Consider the following 18,269-nt stretch of genomic DNA (forward strand, 5'->3'; position numbering starts at 1 on the left):
CCTCCTTAAGAGGCAATGTTTGTGACTGTTTAATTTTGTCCTTGCATAGAGTCAAAGTCCTCCTAAGTGAAGAGGCAATTGGTGGAAGGTAGGGATATGCAATCTATCCCCCACTATTCAGTGTGTCATCTGCTTTGCTCACACCACTGTGTTGATGCATTGCAGATACAAACCCAAGATCTTGTACAATTGTACAGTTGAGTCAGTTTCAAATGTGTAGAAGGGTTCCCACTTTCTGAACCCACACATTCTTGTCTTGAGCTCTCCCAGGCCAGGGATAAGAGCTGTGAAGTCTTATCTTCACTCACCTTTCATCTGCTTCACCTTAGCCCCTCAATGGCAAGGTTAAGAGCACACTTCACCCCATTTCCAGAGGTTTGTTTGTTGAGGTTGATATGACCCCTCAACTAAAACCTAACCCTTGTGTGAGCCTCTTGTATGCATATAGAGTGTGCTTCCTGTGATTGCCTGTTTGCTTTGCCTCTTTAGGTTTGGTTTAGACTTGCCCTTGTGCAAGGCAGGTTGTGCTTGACTTGCTTCCTGTGCGAGTCAAGTCTGTGTGGCTTACTCCCTGTGTGAGCCATGCTTAGAGTTGTTTAGCCGAACTACGGCAACTCTGATTCTCATGTCCAGATGAGATACGTAGGCACGAGATGCGATGTCTTGTCGAGTTTGACTAACAACTAACACTAATTCTCTTCTCTCGCCCTCGTTGCGATTGAGACCTCCCCTTTCTCTTGCCCTAGTTGCAATCGAGACCCTTCTTCTCCCTGTGCCAGTTAGCTAGAAACCTTAACTTAGGGATGATTTGCATGATAACATCTAGGCTCGAGTCGTAGTCTCCCTAGTTGTGTCTCCCTCTGTTATCTGGTTAGGCTAGTCCTTTATCCCTCCGTAGGGGAACTACATCGCCCTGATCTTCATACCAGATGAAGTATGTAGGCAGGAGATTGAGTTGATCTCTCCGGGCGCCTTTTCTTTTCTTTTGTGTGTGTGCTTGACAGTTATAGGCTCGAGTCCCCGACTCCCTATTAACTTGTTGTGTTGTTGTGTGCTTGGAAGCTGATGTAAGACCATCGAGTGGCATTCGGGTTCCAGTGTGTGTTTGTTGGTTCGGATGCTGATGTAAGTCCAGTGATTGGCATTCGGGCTCCATGTTTGCCTGTGTTCGCTTTGCTTGTGTGTGTGTCAGCCGAGCTACGAATGCTCTGATTCTTCTCTCGTCCGAGGAGATACGTATGCATAGGATGCGATATCCTAGCGAGCATGTGTCGTTTCCCCAGTCCGAACTACTTCGACTCTGATGTCTATGCCTGATAGACTAAGTAGGCCCAGGATGCGATATCCTGCCGAGTTAGTGTCAGTTTCAGTCAGTTTCTTTTGTCTCCTTCAGCCAGTGTGTGTGAGTTTGAGCAGTGTTTAGCAACCATTTTCCTTCCTTTTGTGCGTGGATCCCGTAGAGTACTACGGATGCGTAGGGGTGCTAATACCTTCCCTTCGCATAACCGACTCCCGAACCCATCCTCTTTGGTCGCGAGACCATGTTCTTTCCCAGGTTTACTCTGAGCGTTTCCTTTCCCTCTTTTGGGATAAATAACGCACGGTGGCGGCTCTGTTGTTCTTCTTTTCCCGCCGGTTTTTCGCGTGATGCGACACATACTAAAAATGCACAGCAAATTTTTCACATCCCGCCACAAGAATTTAGTCAAGAGAATTAAGAAAAATACTCATAATTATAACTCAAAAACCAAAGGAAAAAGCATGCAATTTTTTTATTTATTTTAAATTTTGACCTAAAACAAAGACAAACTGAAAACAAAACAAAGAAAACATAACAAATAAATGGTTCCCCTCCCCACACTTAAAACATACATTGTCCTTAATGAAAGAGCATACATATAAAATAAGAGTGAGAGAAAGGAAAGAACACATCCGAGGAGTCAAGGCGGATAAATGATTTCATAAGCAGCCTTTCCTAAATAGAGCTCTTCTACAGTCTCTTCTTTCAAAGTCGGGTTCTCATGGAGTAGCTTTGGGTAGTGCCCATTGACATTGAAATTTTGATTAGTGCATTTGCCTTGTATTCCAGGATCAAAAAAGAATATTCTATAAGTAAAAGTGTTGAATGGGCACGTGAAAGTGATCTCCTTTTTCACAACATCAAGAATCAAAGGATTACTGGGTTGCCTCACTATTTTTGTTTCATCTTTAAGTGAGATCCTATGCATACATATGAATTGGCTAATATCACGAGTGTCAGCCAAGGTCCATCCAATTCCCTTCTTATGTTTCTGCTTAAGTTGAAGCTTTGATGAATAATATGAATCATCGGGAAGTGGTTTAGGCTCTAAAGAATGTGGTTGTTCAATGGATGGTATGTTTGGGGCAGCTGGAATGTCAAGAGCTTCAGCTACATAAACAACTTCATTTACACTGTCACCCTGCAAGGCAACATCAATCTCAACACAAACAACACAAAGGTTAGTGTCAGTACAATCATCACATGAATAAACATCATCAAACCCAGATAGAGATGGAAAATCAAGTGAAAACAAATCAGAATAAGCCTCATCAACAACTTCATAAAGCAATTCTATTTGAAAAACAGAATGCTCTTTTTGATCCACTGTCGCACATGGGTCAAAAACGAGTTTAAAAGTGTAGTAAAACGGAAGCGACACTCAAATATCGTATCACAAGGACTCTTGAATGTTATAACCAAACGAATAGAAGAATGGATTTTTAAGGTTCAAAACTTAAATTGAAGATGATTAAATGTAAAAGCAAAATTGATAAATAAGCTAATATATTGTATCGATTTCCGACTTATCATCGATTCTTATAATTTCAATTCCCTACCGGATTCAATCCCATTCGATTACAATACCCATTGACAAGCGCAAATTGGTATTATATGATGTATGTTCCTAATTTCTGAATTAAGCAAACAGATTTAAGCAGACGCGAATTAAGCAAACGCGACTTAATCAAACACGATAACGAAAAAAGCTACGCTAACATGATTATAGTTAAGGATCATACAAACAATCAAATTTAATCAACTCTATCCTATAAGAAACAATCGAATTAAGCAAACGAAAGTAATCGAATTAAGCAAACAAGTTTATATGAAGAATTGAAAAGAAATTGAAATTAAATTGAAATTAATAAAAACCTCAAAGTGGAATTCGAATACAACAGATCAACTCTTTAGGAATTAGCTCTCCATGAAATCTTATAAGCAATATTGTATCATCAAAATTCAGAATTGGATTCATGTAGCAGTGAAAGACCTAATATTATAAAAGGAAAATTCGGGCCCTTATGGGATCCGACCCGAAAATTATAAAAATCGGCCCAAACTAACTATTTTAATTAAGTTTGGAACTTCAACGAATTATTTTTCCATTCTTCACTCCGAATATGCTTTTGACTTCAACATGAAATTTTTATCTTTTCTTCTTAGCTTTCCAACGCATATCAGAACGCATTAATTCGACTTCTATAACTCAAGTTATGATCTGCATAGTGATAAGGTATCAAATAATTGTTTATGCTGAAAATAAAGAACGAAACTAAAATAAAAGCAAAAATAAACTTAAATGTAAAAACACACTAAAATGGTAAAAATAATAGAATAAACTATAGAGTTGCCTAAGTACAATAGTATAAGAAGGTGCATCAAAATGCACTGATCAATCACAAATAAGTGTCATTGGTCTCACTTCTTCAATTTAAAGTTCCTTGAGCAACTATTTTTTTAACCAAATAAGTTCACATGTTGCCATTGCCATGCCCCTATACTCTGCCTCAGTGTTTGATCTTGAAACTACATTTTTTCTTACTTTTCCAGGATATAAGGTTTCCTTCACAAGTACACAATACCCAAAGGTGAATAGTCTATTAATGGGTGATCCTTCCTAATCAGCATCAAAGTATCCAATTATCTGAGTATGCCCTCTATCTTTATACACGAGACCTTTTCCTAGAGCATATTTGATGTATCTCGGAATCCGGATAACACCTTCCATGTGTTCCTGACAAGGGGAATTTAAGAATGGCTTACCACGATAACTACAAAAGAAATATTCGGATGAGTGACTGTGAGATGATTCAACTTTCCAACTAATCTTCTATATCTTCCTAGGTCAGATAGAGGCTCCCCCTGATTGGGTAGAAGTCTGACACTTGGATCCATAGGAGTATCAGCTGGTTTATCATTCAACAACCTTATTTATTCCAAAATATCCATAGCATATTTCTGTTGGGAAATCACCAAACCATTTTTAGATTGGATCACCTCAATTCCCAATAAGTAGCGAAGTCTACCAAGATCTTTTGTCTGAAATTGATTCGAGAGATGTTGTTTCACCTGGAGTATTCCCTTATTATCACTACCGGTTATGACAATATCCTCTACATACACAATAAGATAGATGCACCCTTGGGCTGAGTGGCGATAAAAAACAGAATGACCAGCTTCACTATGGACCATACCAAACTAATGTACTACAATGCTGAATCTACCAAATTAAGCTCTCTGAGATTGCTTAAAACCATAAAGAAACTTATGTAGCCTACAAACCATATTTGATGACTCCCCCTGAGCAACTAACCCAGTTGCTTGCTCCATATATACTTCCTCTTGAAGATCACCATGTAAAAAGGCATTTTTAATGTCAAGTTGATGAAAAGGCCAATGTCGAATGGCTGCAATGTCTAAAAGAAGTCTGAGAGATGCCATCTTGGCTATAGGCGAGAAGGTATCACTATAATCCAACCCAAAAATCAGAGTGTATCCTTTGGCTACCAAGTGGTTTTTAAACTGATCGATCTTACCATCTGGTCCAACCTTCACTGTATAAAGCCAACGACAACTTACTAAAGATTTCCCAGGGGGTAGAGGAACCAGTTCCCAAGTACCACTACTTTGAAAAGCATACATTTCATCAATGATTGATTGCCTCCACTCAGGGTGAGATAATGTTTCATCTGGAGTTTTAGAAATAGAAACAGAAGACAAAGAAGATAAACAAGTATACTGCAAAGGGTAAAGACAATGATAACATAAATCAATATCATATGGAGAAGGATTTCATGTTTGATGTATACCTTTTCGAAGGGAAATCGGATGATCAGACTCAAGTTCCAGGATTGAATATGGTGATGGCGAAGGCGTCGGAGGAGAGTCTTCAATGACCTCAGGGGAAGGTGTGACCTCAAGGATATGTACAGCAGATGTTGGTTGGCGACACTGATATGTTTGAAGTGGAAGAAAAGGGGGGGTCAATTGTGAAGGAGAATTGTCATCCAAGGCGCAGCGGAATTTAAAATTTTCTCCATTTAGTGATCCTTACGAATGGGCATGATCAGTGATAAAATCGTTACCTCTTATGGAGATTCAAACCTTTGGTGCAGATTTCTTGTAACGATCAAAACCTTGGATACAAATCCACGGAGCGATCACGAATGTTGAACAATGACAACGTCTCTACTCAGTCCACACGAACGGGTTCCTTCTATCTCAGTGCTAGCTGGTACGAATGAAGGCTTTGAGTGAGAGAGAGAGAGGGAAACGAAATTCCAAGTCTTCACTTGAGTCTGAGTCTCAGTGACAATGCTTCTACCTAAGGATTCTATTTATAGAACCACATGTGTGGGCTTCAAGCTAAAAAGCCCACTTAAGTGTATTTTGGCCCATATCTTATAATATGCCAAAATCACTTAAGTATTTGGTACCTTACCATATTTCGTATTCTACTTAAGTACACCGTACCTTATGATGTTCCTTAGTTACTCTATCTCTCATCAATCCGTCCTTTGTGTGTGACCCTGTAGGTTTTCGCGACGTTGGCAATTATATTAAATCACGCATTTAACATAATAAACAGTGAGCGGTATCTAGCAACACATCACTGCTACCCAAGACACGAAAATGTCATGTGATCTGACAAAACCTCCTGTGATAATAATTATATGTATAATTACCCTTTTGCCCTTATGTCTATATTGAACACAAGGTATAGACCGTGTCATCCTTGTCCAGTTGAATATTGGGCCTATAGACATTTATCCTGTTACGCAGGATGGACAAATTCCATCTAGGTCACTCATGTCCCTCAGCATGCTTTGTGGAGTACCCATCAACTGTCTTTATGGTTATCCAGTTACGGACAATGTTGGATCAGCAATAAAGCACTCGACTCTACATCTAGGATCCATAGTGGTTTCAGGTCGAAGAGTGGTATACACCATTATCACCATGAGAATAACTTATGACACTTTGCATAACTTTCTATATAGTATTCTCATAGCGGGTCAATCCGGTATAAATATTACTCTTAATATTCATACCTATGTTTAAGACTTGATAACTCTTTATCCATGATCCATGAGATATGATCATCAGTCTACAAACATAATAGTCTTAATGCTTTAATGTTATCCCACTTCACAATAAAGCTCGACTACGGATACTTTAAGAATAATGTCCTTATGTTTAATGTGATCTCATGATTAAGTCATACTTGATACATTAAACAGACTAGCTATTCTAGGGACTTTATTAATCAAACATAATAAAGAAAATGCCTTTTATTATTAATAAATAATTCGATACAAGTACCAAAAGTATTGGCCTCTAGGGCTTACACCAACAAATTGCATGGGTATTTAGTATGTCAGGTGTAGCGATAAAAGTTTTGAGATTAAGTTATTGATTAACTTAACTCATAAAGTAAGATTCGCCACCGCGGTTTTATTGTTTCCAAAGGAAAAGGGAAAAAGTACGAACAAAACTAATAAAAAAAGATAAGGGTTCGGGGGTTAGTCATGCAAAGGGAAGGTATTAACACCCTAAACATCCATGGTACTCCATGGGAACATCTTTGAAAATATGTACATTTTGGTTTGAAAGGGGTGTTGTTTGTAAAATATTGGAGAGTTGGGAAAATAAATGTTTTTTATGATTTTTGGTGTTTGCCAAGACCTTTGGAGTCTCATGCCTACGTACCAACAAAGTGAAATGGAGGATCAGAACCTTGTAGTTTGTGGTAAAAATAACAAAGGTGTTTGTTTTGATTCATTTGTTATGAAAAGACATTTTGTCATTTTAAGGAGAATACTCAACTAGTCACCCACAAGTATGAGATATTTGCATCATCATGAGAAGGGCTCCAACTTGGATAAAGATCAACAAGTATGCCACTGACTCTCTTAGATGGAAAAGAATTATCATCAATACTATGGAGATAGGAGAATTATATCTCAACTATGGAAATGACTCGTGTCTAAACTTTGAGAAAAGTTTTAAAAGGAAAAGTGCACCAAGGACACAAAATAGTTTGAATGAGTTATGCATTTTTAAGTCTTTTCAAATTGGTCTAAATATGCTTAAGATAAATTAGCATTTATTAGGAAAGGGTTTTGAAAATAACTTGACAAAAGTCAAGTTTTATTAAGAAAAGGATTCTAGTTGGAAAACAAGAATGTTTTTGAAAAGAGGGAGGGGGTTTTGAAAATTTAAGAAGGGGAGGAGAAAAAGAGACTATCCTAGAACATAAAGTAAAAGTTAGGGAAGAAAGATCTAACCAAGATATAACAAGCCTTATGACATAAGTCAAGTAAGAATTCCCTCCTTTGGATTAAGCCTCAAGCAAGCCAAATAAGCAAATAATAATCCATGCATCTAATGAAATCAAAATAACTCAACCAAGTCTCCAAAGGAAGTCCAAAGTCAAAGGTATCAGATGAATCCCAAGGTCTCAAATCATACGTCCCAAAGCAAAGGTCAAGATCCTAATTCTAAGTCCATAACTCCACAATGATGTCAAGGATAATAACTACAAGTCCATGAATCAGAAGAAACAAGTTTCTTTTTAGGTTTTTCTTTATTAATGTTTTCTTTACACGAATATAAAAGAAAAGTCCAAATATACAAAGAACAAATGACATAATCACAAATATATGAGATGGGATTCTAAACATAAAGTTTAAAGTAAATGACATAAAATAAAAGAGCATAAAGTAAATGACTTTGAAGTAAAATTTAATACAAGTAAAATGCTAGTAAATGATGTTAGTAATCAAAAATGAAAGATGGTTTGGTCATTTTTTGTAGAACACTCAACTATTCACCCACAAGCATGAAAACATGAACTTATACATCATTATGATAAGGGCTCCAACTTGGATAAAAATCAACAAGTATGTCACTAGCTCTCACAAATGAAAAGGGAGCAATATTTTCACACAATACCATGAGGAGTAGGAGACTTACAATCTCACTTATAAAAATATATTTTTTTGGGGACAAATTTAGCGCTATGATAAGCAATCATAATTGGACTTATGTAGAAGTCACAATTATCTTAGGTCGGTTAATAATAATGTTAGTGTTAATACATGCTAGAGAAATTATATGTAACTCATTCTCCTAAAGTCATGCCACACAAAAAAGAAAGGAAGGAATGATCAAACACAAAGGTTAGGAGGATGGTCAATTACTTCAATTCATACTTCATGACACTTGGGACAAACTTATGCATCAATTCGAAGTACCTTAAATGATCCATGATCAATTAGGAGGTAGATTTGAAATGATGAAAGTTCGTCAAGTACCAATCCACACATCATGAACAAGATGGATACAAGTCATCCAATTGATCAAAGGGAAAAGACGGAGATGAAGAAGATGGGGACAAGAGAGGTCACGCCCAAATTGGATCAAAATTTTGATCAAGTCATCATCAAAATCAATCATCCATTTTGGTGGATTAGGGTTTTCACCCCATCAACACCCAAGATCCATTGAGTTTGATGAGACTTATGATCCAAGCCATCATGATCCAAGGCCAACCGAAGCTCACAAAGGTCTCACAAATATAAAATGTAATCAAATAAAATAAAAATGCACCAAAAGTATTTTTAAATGAATTTTAAAATAGAAATAAAATGATAAAGTCCTTCAAAACACCAAATAAATGGTCAAAAAAATTATGGAAAGTTAGAAATAAAATGAGAAGCATGTAATAATTTTTCAGAATTTAAAAATGCAGAAAAATATTTTTAAACCAATTAAAGCAAAGGAGAAAAGATAAAATTCATGAAAAATAGAAAATTAGTGAGATAAAATGTGAAAAAAATGAAAATCAAATGAAGAAAAATAAAAGAGAATTTTATAAATTATTTTGGGATTTTTTGGACGAAAAATGAAATTACTATGAATTTTAAAAGAAAAAAGTAATTAAAAATAATAAAAGAAAAAAATTAAAAAAACAAGGAGCGTTGGATCGCGTCTCATTAATTGACATGGCAAATTCAACACTCTTCAGATTAGGATGCACGGAAGAATGTGATACAAACAGCGAATGAGATCTAATTCAAAACCATTCGTATAAAAAAAAATTCACCACCAGTATGTGGTCCACTAGACAGACTAATCCGATTCGGGTCAATTCTGACATCAAGTGGTTCTAGCCCCTTTCAGATCGGAGTTGTGGGAATCTAATTGTGGTCTTCCCTACCAAATTCAACATCAATCACCACTAAATCAACTAACAATCGGTACCATAAACATCAATTTGAGATGAGGTTAATAGGGACCGGTTTTGTTTTCCTTAATCCTATATATTTTTCATTCTTAGGACAAATTAAAAAATTAAATATGATTTGATTCTCGATATATATAACATTTGTAATCAATTGTACAAATATTCATATTGTTATAAATAAAATCAATATAACAAAAAATTACATCAACACAGAATTTGTGAAAGTACTTTGGAAATGCTTGCAAGTGATACCACAACTCTAAACTTCTCTATATAGCTTCCGTTTCTCATGTTGATGCTCTCTTTATAATCACAATACACTTGATAAATCATCAAAATACATGTTCATGCTCACTGAAACTACTAAATCATGTAAGACATGCCTTCACAACTGAAACTGGTGGATCAGATAAATATCCATACACAATTTGTTTAGCAATCCATTGATTTGCTGCTTGGGAGTAATGTATACCATCCCAACTAACATGTTGCGAAGGATTGTTACATGGATTTCCATATACTGTTCCATTTATTATCGCCTTCTTCCCACAATTTATATGGTAACCGTAGTAACTTCCACAGCAAAATTCCAATGGATTCACAAAACCTGCCACAAATCAACATACAAGTCAAAATTTAGACTGATTTGTTCGGCAATAAGAAAGATCGTGACACGAACATGAAAGCTAGTCGATGATGTGTGTTTTGGAGATTTGAAAGTTACCTAGGCTCTTTGCATTGCTGATAAGTTTGTATTTGGCTGCGTAAACATCAACATACGTAAATTTGGCTAATGGAAACTTTCTTCTTAGCTGAAACACTCGGTCTTTTAGCTTCCTGTTATATTCCTGAGCAATCTCATTGTGCGGTTTAACACATCCATTTGCATCCAAGTTACCGTTCTTGTGTTGATAATAGATCATATCATAGGGTAAGCATCCGATCGGACCTGTATTGTGAATCCAAAACACTCTTGCACCTTCATTGTATAGATCCTAAAACATAGTAATGAACTAGTGAAATTGCATTGCGATCGAAATCAAACAAATCGGAGAACTAGTTGGTTTTTACCTGCACTGCTTGGGCGAACTGACTCAAGATATCAGGAATTGAGCTTTTAACCTGTTCCTCGGAAGTGTGCTGCAAACCGATGGCAATATCATTTTGTCCGATATCAAAGGTGTAAAGGGCCTTAGAGAAGTCCTCATTCCTCGGAAGACCGCTTCTAAAAGGCGGTTCTGTCCCTATAAATAACATCACATGGATTCAATTTTCACTATCATTGTCACTCATAATAGATCAAAGAGAATGATAAGTGATGAGAAATTAACTGTTGTTAGAGAGTTGATTGAAGAGAATCTTGGAGTGTGATTTGAACAAAACAAACTGAGATACTTGAACACCAAGGTTGATTGGACTGTAACCGCCCGGGCGAATGGACGCGCCTCCAACTGCAAAGTTTGCACCATGTCTGTAATTTGATCCAACTGAGTTCAAATAAGCACTTAGATATGGTATCTTTAATTCTTCACCTGCAAAGATCCAACATTCTCTAACATTCTCACAACTGCTTAAATCAGCAAATAACTTTAAATATGTTAATCTGAATATGCTTAAAGTTGAAAATTTCATTGATGTGTGAATCTATCATGATAATGGTTCGACTTACTGATAAAATCGATGATGAGACGACCATCAGAAGCCCTTCCCGATAGGCTTCCGAAAAAGCTTATGCCATTGGGAGGATTTACACCTGCGAATACTGCATATCCGGCTCCGGTATCAGAATTTGAGTCACCAAAATTGTAAATTGCAGGGTAGTCACATTTCTTTGAATCATGAACATTGTTCTCAGATGAAACTTGAATGAATGTAAATGCTACATACAGATTGAAACACCAAAGTAAGTGAATAAATCTCCTAGAATTCATGTTGAGGAGATTGCAGATTTCACTCACTCACTAGTATGGATCATGGTTTCAGTGAGGTTTGTACTTTATTTTATATATGTATACACCGACAATTTTTGTTGCATATAGTTTTTTACAATTACACAGTTGTCTTCTTGCTTAAGTTTGTCTTAAATTAATTAAACATTGAACATAATTACAAAACCATGCACTAAATTTTTTATCATTTTTAATTATTATACCATTTTTTATTAAAAAATGACAAACAAAACTTGTATTGATGTGAAACTCATATATTAAATTTGCTATTTTTTATTTTAAAAATCATAGTTTGTTATGATATTTTGGTATAAATAGGTTATTCTCTGCATGCAACTGCAGAGACTAATCCCTCGAAACGGGAAGAATCACAAGAGAAAAATTCTCTCTCAAGAGATTAATTTAACACTGATGCATATCTATGCCTAAATTCGAACCTATGATAATCTTAAATGTGTGAATGTGACAAAGATGTAACTTGAGTTCGAAGTTGGAATTGATAACTACTTGAATCACACCAAGAGGTGAATTTGGCACTACTAATAAAATACATGGAGCCATTGTACATTTCTAAGTTCTAACAAAATCATTTCCTATTGAAATAAAACAATCACATGTTTTGGACCACTATGACAAACTAACTTGTCCTTATCCTAAACTCTTGGTAAGAAGACAACAACAACTCACGAGGGCCTTCACATCATAAGTACTTAATGTGAAAATAATAATAATATCAACAATTCGAGGTGTGAAAATAAATAGTGGATGAGTAACCTGATAGCAGAAATCTGATAGGAAGGGGTCTACTAGATCTTAAACGAGGCTCTGATACCATTTTAAAAATGTATGATTGAGTCTAACTCATCTCTACAAATCCGTTCTATTGGGTGAGAATTGTCCCCACTTGTAAACACATGTTCAGGACATATTTATTAAGTGTGGAACTCTAAACAAATACAAACATTCTAACATATTCGCAAGTTATCTCAATGTAGATTTTACCATTAATAAAGGAAAAAATGTGCAAGAAACATCTCTACTTCAGAGTTATATTCTAACAATATTAGAGAGTTGCTGCATACATAAGTGCCAATACATAAAAGTATAGAAGGTAGAGTGACCCAAATCACCTATATATCTAACTATATTTGAACTCTGTCCTTAGAGGTTACAATGTCAAAGTCTTATCACTGAGTTAACAACTATAAGAGAGAGGAAAGACATTCTGAATAGCAAATTCTAGCTAGTGATTATTTCCTTCTCTTTTGGTATTTATTTTGCTGAACTTCAATTAAAGTTACCTATTCATATATATAATGATAGAAATTGATGCTTTATTGATACATAGGTTGCTTCTGTAATAGCCTAGAACAACTTCGTGTACTGTTCAAAGGTGAACTTGGAAAAATGATTGTTGGAAGTCTCTCACTTTCCTCGAGATTCGGAAAATCAATGGTGTAATGCAATCCGCGGCTCTCGTGCCTTGAGAGTGCACTGCTAACCACCAACTTAGCACAACAGAAGAGGTTTCTCATTTCACAAATCTCGGGGAACACCATTGTTGGTTTCCATCCATGCCTAAACAAGTACTCCTCCCATTTCGCCTCAAGACTACCGATTTTTCTCTCCGCTGTCTCTAACCACATTGTTGACCTCACTATTCCTACGTAGTAAAACATGACAGATTGTAGTTCTTTCCTCAGTTCATCGGTCACTGATAAAATTTTGTCTTTCGCGTTACTTCCAAGTGAAAACGGCACAATAGGTCTTGGCCATAAATTTGATGCAGTCAGGTCGAGGCTAGAGCTTTTCATTTGATCGACAGACGGTTGAACAGCTCTTCGCGCGAAAACTAGTGCTTCGAGCAATGAGTTGCTAGCAAGTCTATTTGCTCCATGCAAACCTGTGCACGCTACCTCACCAGCTACATACAGACCTTTCACGTTCGTCTCTCCTAGGAGCCCGGCATGAACTCCTCCACACATGTAATGAGCGGCTGGAACAACGGGGATCGGATGACGTGTTATGTCCAAACCATATTGAAGACACGTTGAAGCAATGTTTGGAAAGTGTGAGAGAATTTGGTTCTTCGGCTTATGGCTGATATCAAGGAGCACGTACTTTTCGTCACGCTTTTTAAGTTGGTCGTCTATACTTCTTGCGACTACATCCCTTGGAGCAAGCTCCGCCCTTTCATCATACAAAGGCATAAACCTTTCCATGGCTAAATTATAAAGGATGCCACCATCACCCCTTACGGCTTCAGATATCAGAAATGCATTATCCCTAGGCTTGGTTGGTTGCATAGGAAGCCCTTCATCGGCTAAAGCGGTCGGATGGAACTGTACAAACCTGCATCGACCATGAGTTTTAAAAAACAGAAGAAAAAAATCACAACAGAAAAGAACAAAATATGATATACTTTATCATAAAAAACACTAAAAGAGTTGACATGGTTATCCTTATTCCTTCACCGGTAAATATTAGCGGTTATGAAGCAATCAACTTACTCCATGTTGGAAATCACAGCTTGAGCTCGGTGTGCCATTGCAATTCCATCACCGGTGGCTACCTGTGATAGTAAAATACAATTTAAATTAACATTCAAATAAGACTTTCAATACATTGCAATCGATACAGCATATACAAATCAACATATTAAACATGCAATCAAGTATCAACACTACAAAATGGGAAATTAGACAATTTGATTGCTCAATGTTTTTAGCTTATCGTAGAACACATTGATTTGCTCGTTTATTTTTTATTTATACTTCGATCATTGCATTACCAAATTTAGAACATATCATCCAAGTAAACAAGTAAAAGAGAGATACCAATGGATTTGTAGTTTTAGGATAAATATGTCCAGCTCCCCCTGACGCAAGTAAAGTCGCCTTTGAAAGAAATCTTACCACCTAAAAAAGCTAAAAAAGATTAAAGATTAGAAAATATATTCAATGATGGCAGTGATTTTGGTCTCAAACAATTACACATAATTGCTTTTCCCACCTCTAAGGTTTCAGTATTCAGTGTGTCAACACCGAGACAAGTTATATCAGATCCATTCTGTAACAAGAGTGGCACTTTTCAGTTAACGAATGCATCAAAACATTCAAAATGCTCTTCAAATTTTAAACTTCCAAATATTTATTAGGAATACCGAAAGAAAAGAGAACAAACCTGACAAGTGAGAAGATCTATAGCAAAATGGTGTTCAAACACAAAAATATTAGGATTGCTGGTAACTTCCTTCAATAGAGCGCGTTCAATCTCTTTTCCAGTCATATCAGCAGCATGAACAATTCTATTATGTGAATGACCGCCCTCCCTCATTAGATGCAAGTTACCGTCTTCCCCGTGATCAAACGATGCGCCCATAGCAATTAGTTCCCTCACTCTCTCTGGTCCTTCGGTACACACAACCTGGACAAAATGAATTAGAAGGTAATGTAATGCTCAACGCAGTAGTAAATAGGAACTACCGTTGTTGTAATGCTCAATGAAATAGTAATGATAAGCTAACAGAGCCATTGTTCTGAGCATGAAATTTAATAGGTCTAGAACATACTCGAACACTCTCCTCGTCACAAAGATAGGCACCAGCTACAATGGTATCCTTCATGTGACTCTCCACGGAATCTGAAGGGCATAGCACAGAACTTACACCGCCTTGAGCATAATTTGTGTTGCATTCATGAGGCTCGGCCTTTGTTATGACTGCAACAGTTCCATATCTTGCAACTTCGAGCGCATATCCGAGGCCAGCAATTCCACTCCCAATGACGGAAAAGTCAAAGTATTTTGTATGACTGTCTTTTATGCACGAGGAAATGACTTTGAAGAGTTTCCGATTCTTACAAAGCTGAGGTTCAGAAAACTCACATCTGTGTATCTGCAGTACCTTGGAATTGGATACCGCTTTAGACCTAAAAATATAAACCCCAAAACAATTAAAAATCATTAGTTTCTCTAAGAAGAATGAGTCCGAAAGTCTATCTATGAAGTAAGATTTCACAATTTGACTCTAGCAAAGAAAACAAATATTCTTCTATGAAACACTGACACAAATACCAGACAGGACACAGACACAGACACGTCGACGCAGATGATACTTTGAGAAAATGAAATTATTGAATGTAACCACATGTACCAATTTAGGACACCAGATATTGACACATTTTGAATCTGAAGTGTCGGTGCTACATAGATATTCTTTCTTACACATGTTAATATTAGCAAGATATGAGATCGCTAATCTTGATTCCTAGATTAAAATTCTTCTAACCGTACCTTAAGAATGCTCCGCGTAAATGTTTTAACAGCAAACTAACCATGGAATGACTCTTGAGAAGCGAGTAAAATCCATTCAACAATGACTCATAAGAAGCAAAGAAGATCTCATTTTCAAGATAAGAAAACCGATAGTGAGATATGACATGACTATGCATCAAAATGCTTACCATGAAAGATCTTTTTGTAAGCATCTCTTGATAGGCATATCAGAAACCCATGCAGTTCTTCTACGGCTTCGTCCTTTGTAGTCTGTCACTCTGTAATGCAATGTGCCCCTTCCAGCAGGTATACAAGTTGCCATTGCAATGTTTCTGCACAAAAAGCAGTCTCTCGTCACAAACAGATTTTCATTCTCGTAATAAATAACAACAAAAACCGTAAACTATGCAGAATCAAACTCATAGCATAGCATAAGCAAACTCTCGATTAACAACGATCATTAAAAGTTCGTAAGAAATGAATTTAGCGCATCTGAAGTGAACAATTCACTTCAGAGGCTAAAATAAGTAATCTCATAGTTGATTTGTGTTAACGAGAAAATCAACGGTTGTTTTTCCAACACAATCATGATCTATTATACAAAATCAAGTCACATCAACTTTGATTTCTTCGTCGATTTTTAAAGACGTGACCGAATGTCGGACGTATGTTGCGTCTAACATCCGCTCCACACCAACATATGTGATTACATTCAATCACTTCCATTTTCTCAAATTATCGTATCAATGTAAGAGTGCTTCATAGATATTCAATATTTTCAAAATACCCAGATTGGCAAGTTCAAACAAAATTTCAGAACCAAAACAAAAAACTCCGAAAATTGAACCAACAAAACACAACAAATAATAGCCACTCACTACCAACAAAAACAGACAAAAAAAACATAAAATTTAGGATAAACAAAAAACGACATGGTAGAATTGTTTATTTTCCTGCAAAAAAAAAAGACAACTACAAAACAAACAATGTTAATTAAATATTAAAATAAGAACCAGAAACACACGTGCTTGTATGAAAAACATGAAATTGAAGTTAGAAATGGAGAACCTAGAAGAAGCTCTGAAAGCAGAAAAGAGAAAGTAGCGTAATTGTTGTTATTGATGTATGATGAGTGTGAGGACACAGAAACAGCAAAAAAGTGTGAGGAAAAAAGGAGTTAGCGTTGCTTCACAGAAAATGAATCTCAACTAACCGAAAGTATGCTTAGTGGAAGAATATTTGCTCGTAACATAACCATCAAAATATAATGCTTGACATAAGATAATAATAGCCGACATAAGATAATAATGGCAGTACGATACGGATGGTTTTCACTCTATAAATTCAAGAGAAAAAAATATGTCTCTTCTATTTAATTCGGTTGAATTTTAAAATTAAAACTAAATCAAATCAATGAGATTTTGGTTGGTTTGATTAATTCTATTTTTTTTATAAGATTTGAAGATAAAATAATAACATAAAAATGAGAAGATCGAAAATAAAGAACATAAAAGAGGAGAGATTATAGTTAAAGAGGTGAAATATACGTGACAAAGAAGATGAGAAGAAGGTGTAATACTATTAAAAGAGATTTGAGAAGGTTGATACTAATAATCTTGAATTGAATGTGGGATAAGTGAAATTTGGATTGTAACATAATGGGGTTTGGTTTAATTTAGTTCAGTTTGCAAATTACAAACCGCAAACAAAACCGAACCGCGCGGTTTTGTTAAAAAATGACTCAAGCACATCCGAATCAAATGCGATTTTTTGCGATTTTGATTTGATTTAGTTTAGCAGTTTTCTATTGAGTTGATTCGATTTTGAACACATCTAAATAATAGTAGTAAGGTTTTCTTTTTTATCAAAACATTAGTACTAAGATTTAAATATTCTATTTAAATATGAGTTTTATATTTTTACAAAAATTTGTTTTATAAAATATTAAGCTTCCCTAATTTGATTTTTTAATTTTTAATCTCTCCATTCTAAAAATGAGCTATTTAAATTTGTTTGTTTCAAGTTAAGAAATAACATTCCTTTGAATTATATTTTCATCATTATTATTACTTGAAATAATATTGAATTTTTTACTCAAATACCCCACATTTTAAAAAAAAATCCAAAATAATCCAATTTAAAAAAAAAATCCAATCTACCCCAGTTTCCCAAAAAAAATACTTAAGGCATAGGCGTCACACCAATTGGCGCATGCCCTTAATTTTTAAATGAGGGCGTCAATTGGATTGGCTACAGCACATGGTGATGTCAATCCAATTGGCGCCCATGTGTAATTTAGAAGAGGAGACGTCAATTGGTCAGGCACCTCAGTGTAATGTGCAAATTTTTTTATAAATAGATGTGTTATGTGATTCATTTTTCCACATCTCATTTTGTCATATTGCAAACATGTTTGGTGTTCGTCGTCGCTATGGAAAAGTGATTTATTCGAGAGACAAGCTCCGATGTTGATGCTCTTTTGGAACATTTGTAG

General features: G+C 35.9%; 2 protein-coding genes across 4 annotated transcripts; both read right to left on the minus strand.

Annotated features, from left to right (window-relative positions):
* Positions 1 to 9,650: 9,650 nt before the first annotated feature.
* Positions 9,651 to 11,590, minus strand: LOC127119662 (GDSL esterase/lipase At3g27950). Its single transcript, XM_051049943.1, has 5 exons — positions 11,221 to 11,590; positions 10,883 to 11,083; positions 10,623 to 10,795; positions 10,276 to 10,546; positions 9,651 to 10,158 (listed from the first exon to the last, which is right to left on the minus strand). Exons 1-5 carry the CDS (start codon positions 11,480 to 11,482, stop codon positions 9,920 to 9,922), a joined length of 1,146 nt encoding a protein of 381 aa, XP_050905900.1. The 5' UTR covers positions 11,483 to 11,590; the 3' UTR covers positions 9,651 to 9,919.
* An 891-nt stretch (positions 11,591 to 12,481) lies between these two features.
* Positions 12,482 to 17,131, minus strand: LOC127119666 (L-aspartate oxidase 2-a, chloroplastic). Of its 3 annotated transcripts, none has more exons than XM_051049972.1 (8): positions 16,989 to 17,131; positions 15,964 to 16,107; positions 15,072 to 15,429; positions 14,684 to 14,926; positions 14,513 to 14,569; positions 14,338 to 14,418; positions 14,011 to 14,072; positions 12,482 to 13,852 (listed from the first exon to the last, which is right to left on the minus strand). In XM_051049972.1, the coding sequence occupies exons 2-8, from the start codon at positions 16,095 to 16,097 to the stop codon at positions 12,835 to 12,837; spliced, it is 1,953 nt and encodes a 650-aa protein (XP_050905929.1). In that variant the 5' UTR covers positions 16,098 to 16,107; positions 16,989 to 17,131; the 3' UTR covers positions 12,482 to 12,834. The 3 variants fall into 3 exon arrangements, with proteins under 3 accessions (XP_050905929.1, XP_050905912.1, XP_050905922.1); XM_051049955.1 differs by having other exon boundaries at positions 16,844 to 17,053; XM_051049965.1 differs by lacking the exon at positions 16,989 to 17,131 and adding an exon at positions 16,800 to 16,971.
* Positions 17,132 to 18,269: the final 1,138 nt, after the last annotated feature.

This window comes from Lathyrus oleraceus, chromosome 1 (assembly GCF_024323335.1).
Source record: "Lathyrus oleraceus cultivar Zhongwan6 chromosome 1, CAAS_Psat_ZW6_1.0, whole genome shotgun sequence".
Lineage (NCBI taxonomy): Eukaryota > Viridiplantae > Streptophyta > Magnoliopsida > Fabales > Fabaceae > Lathyrus > Lathyrus oleraceus.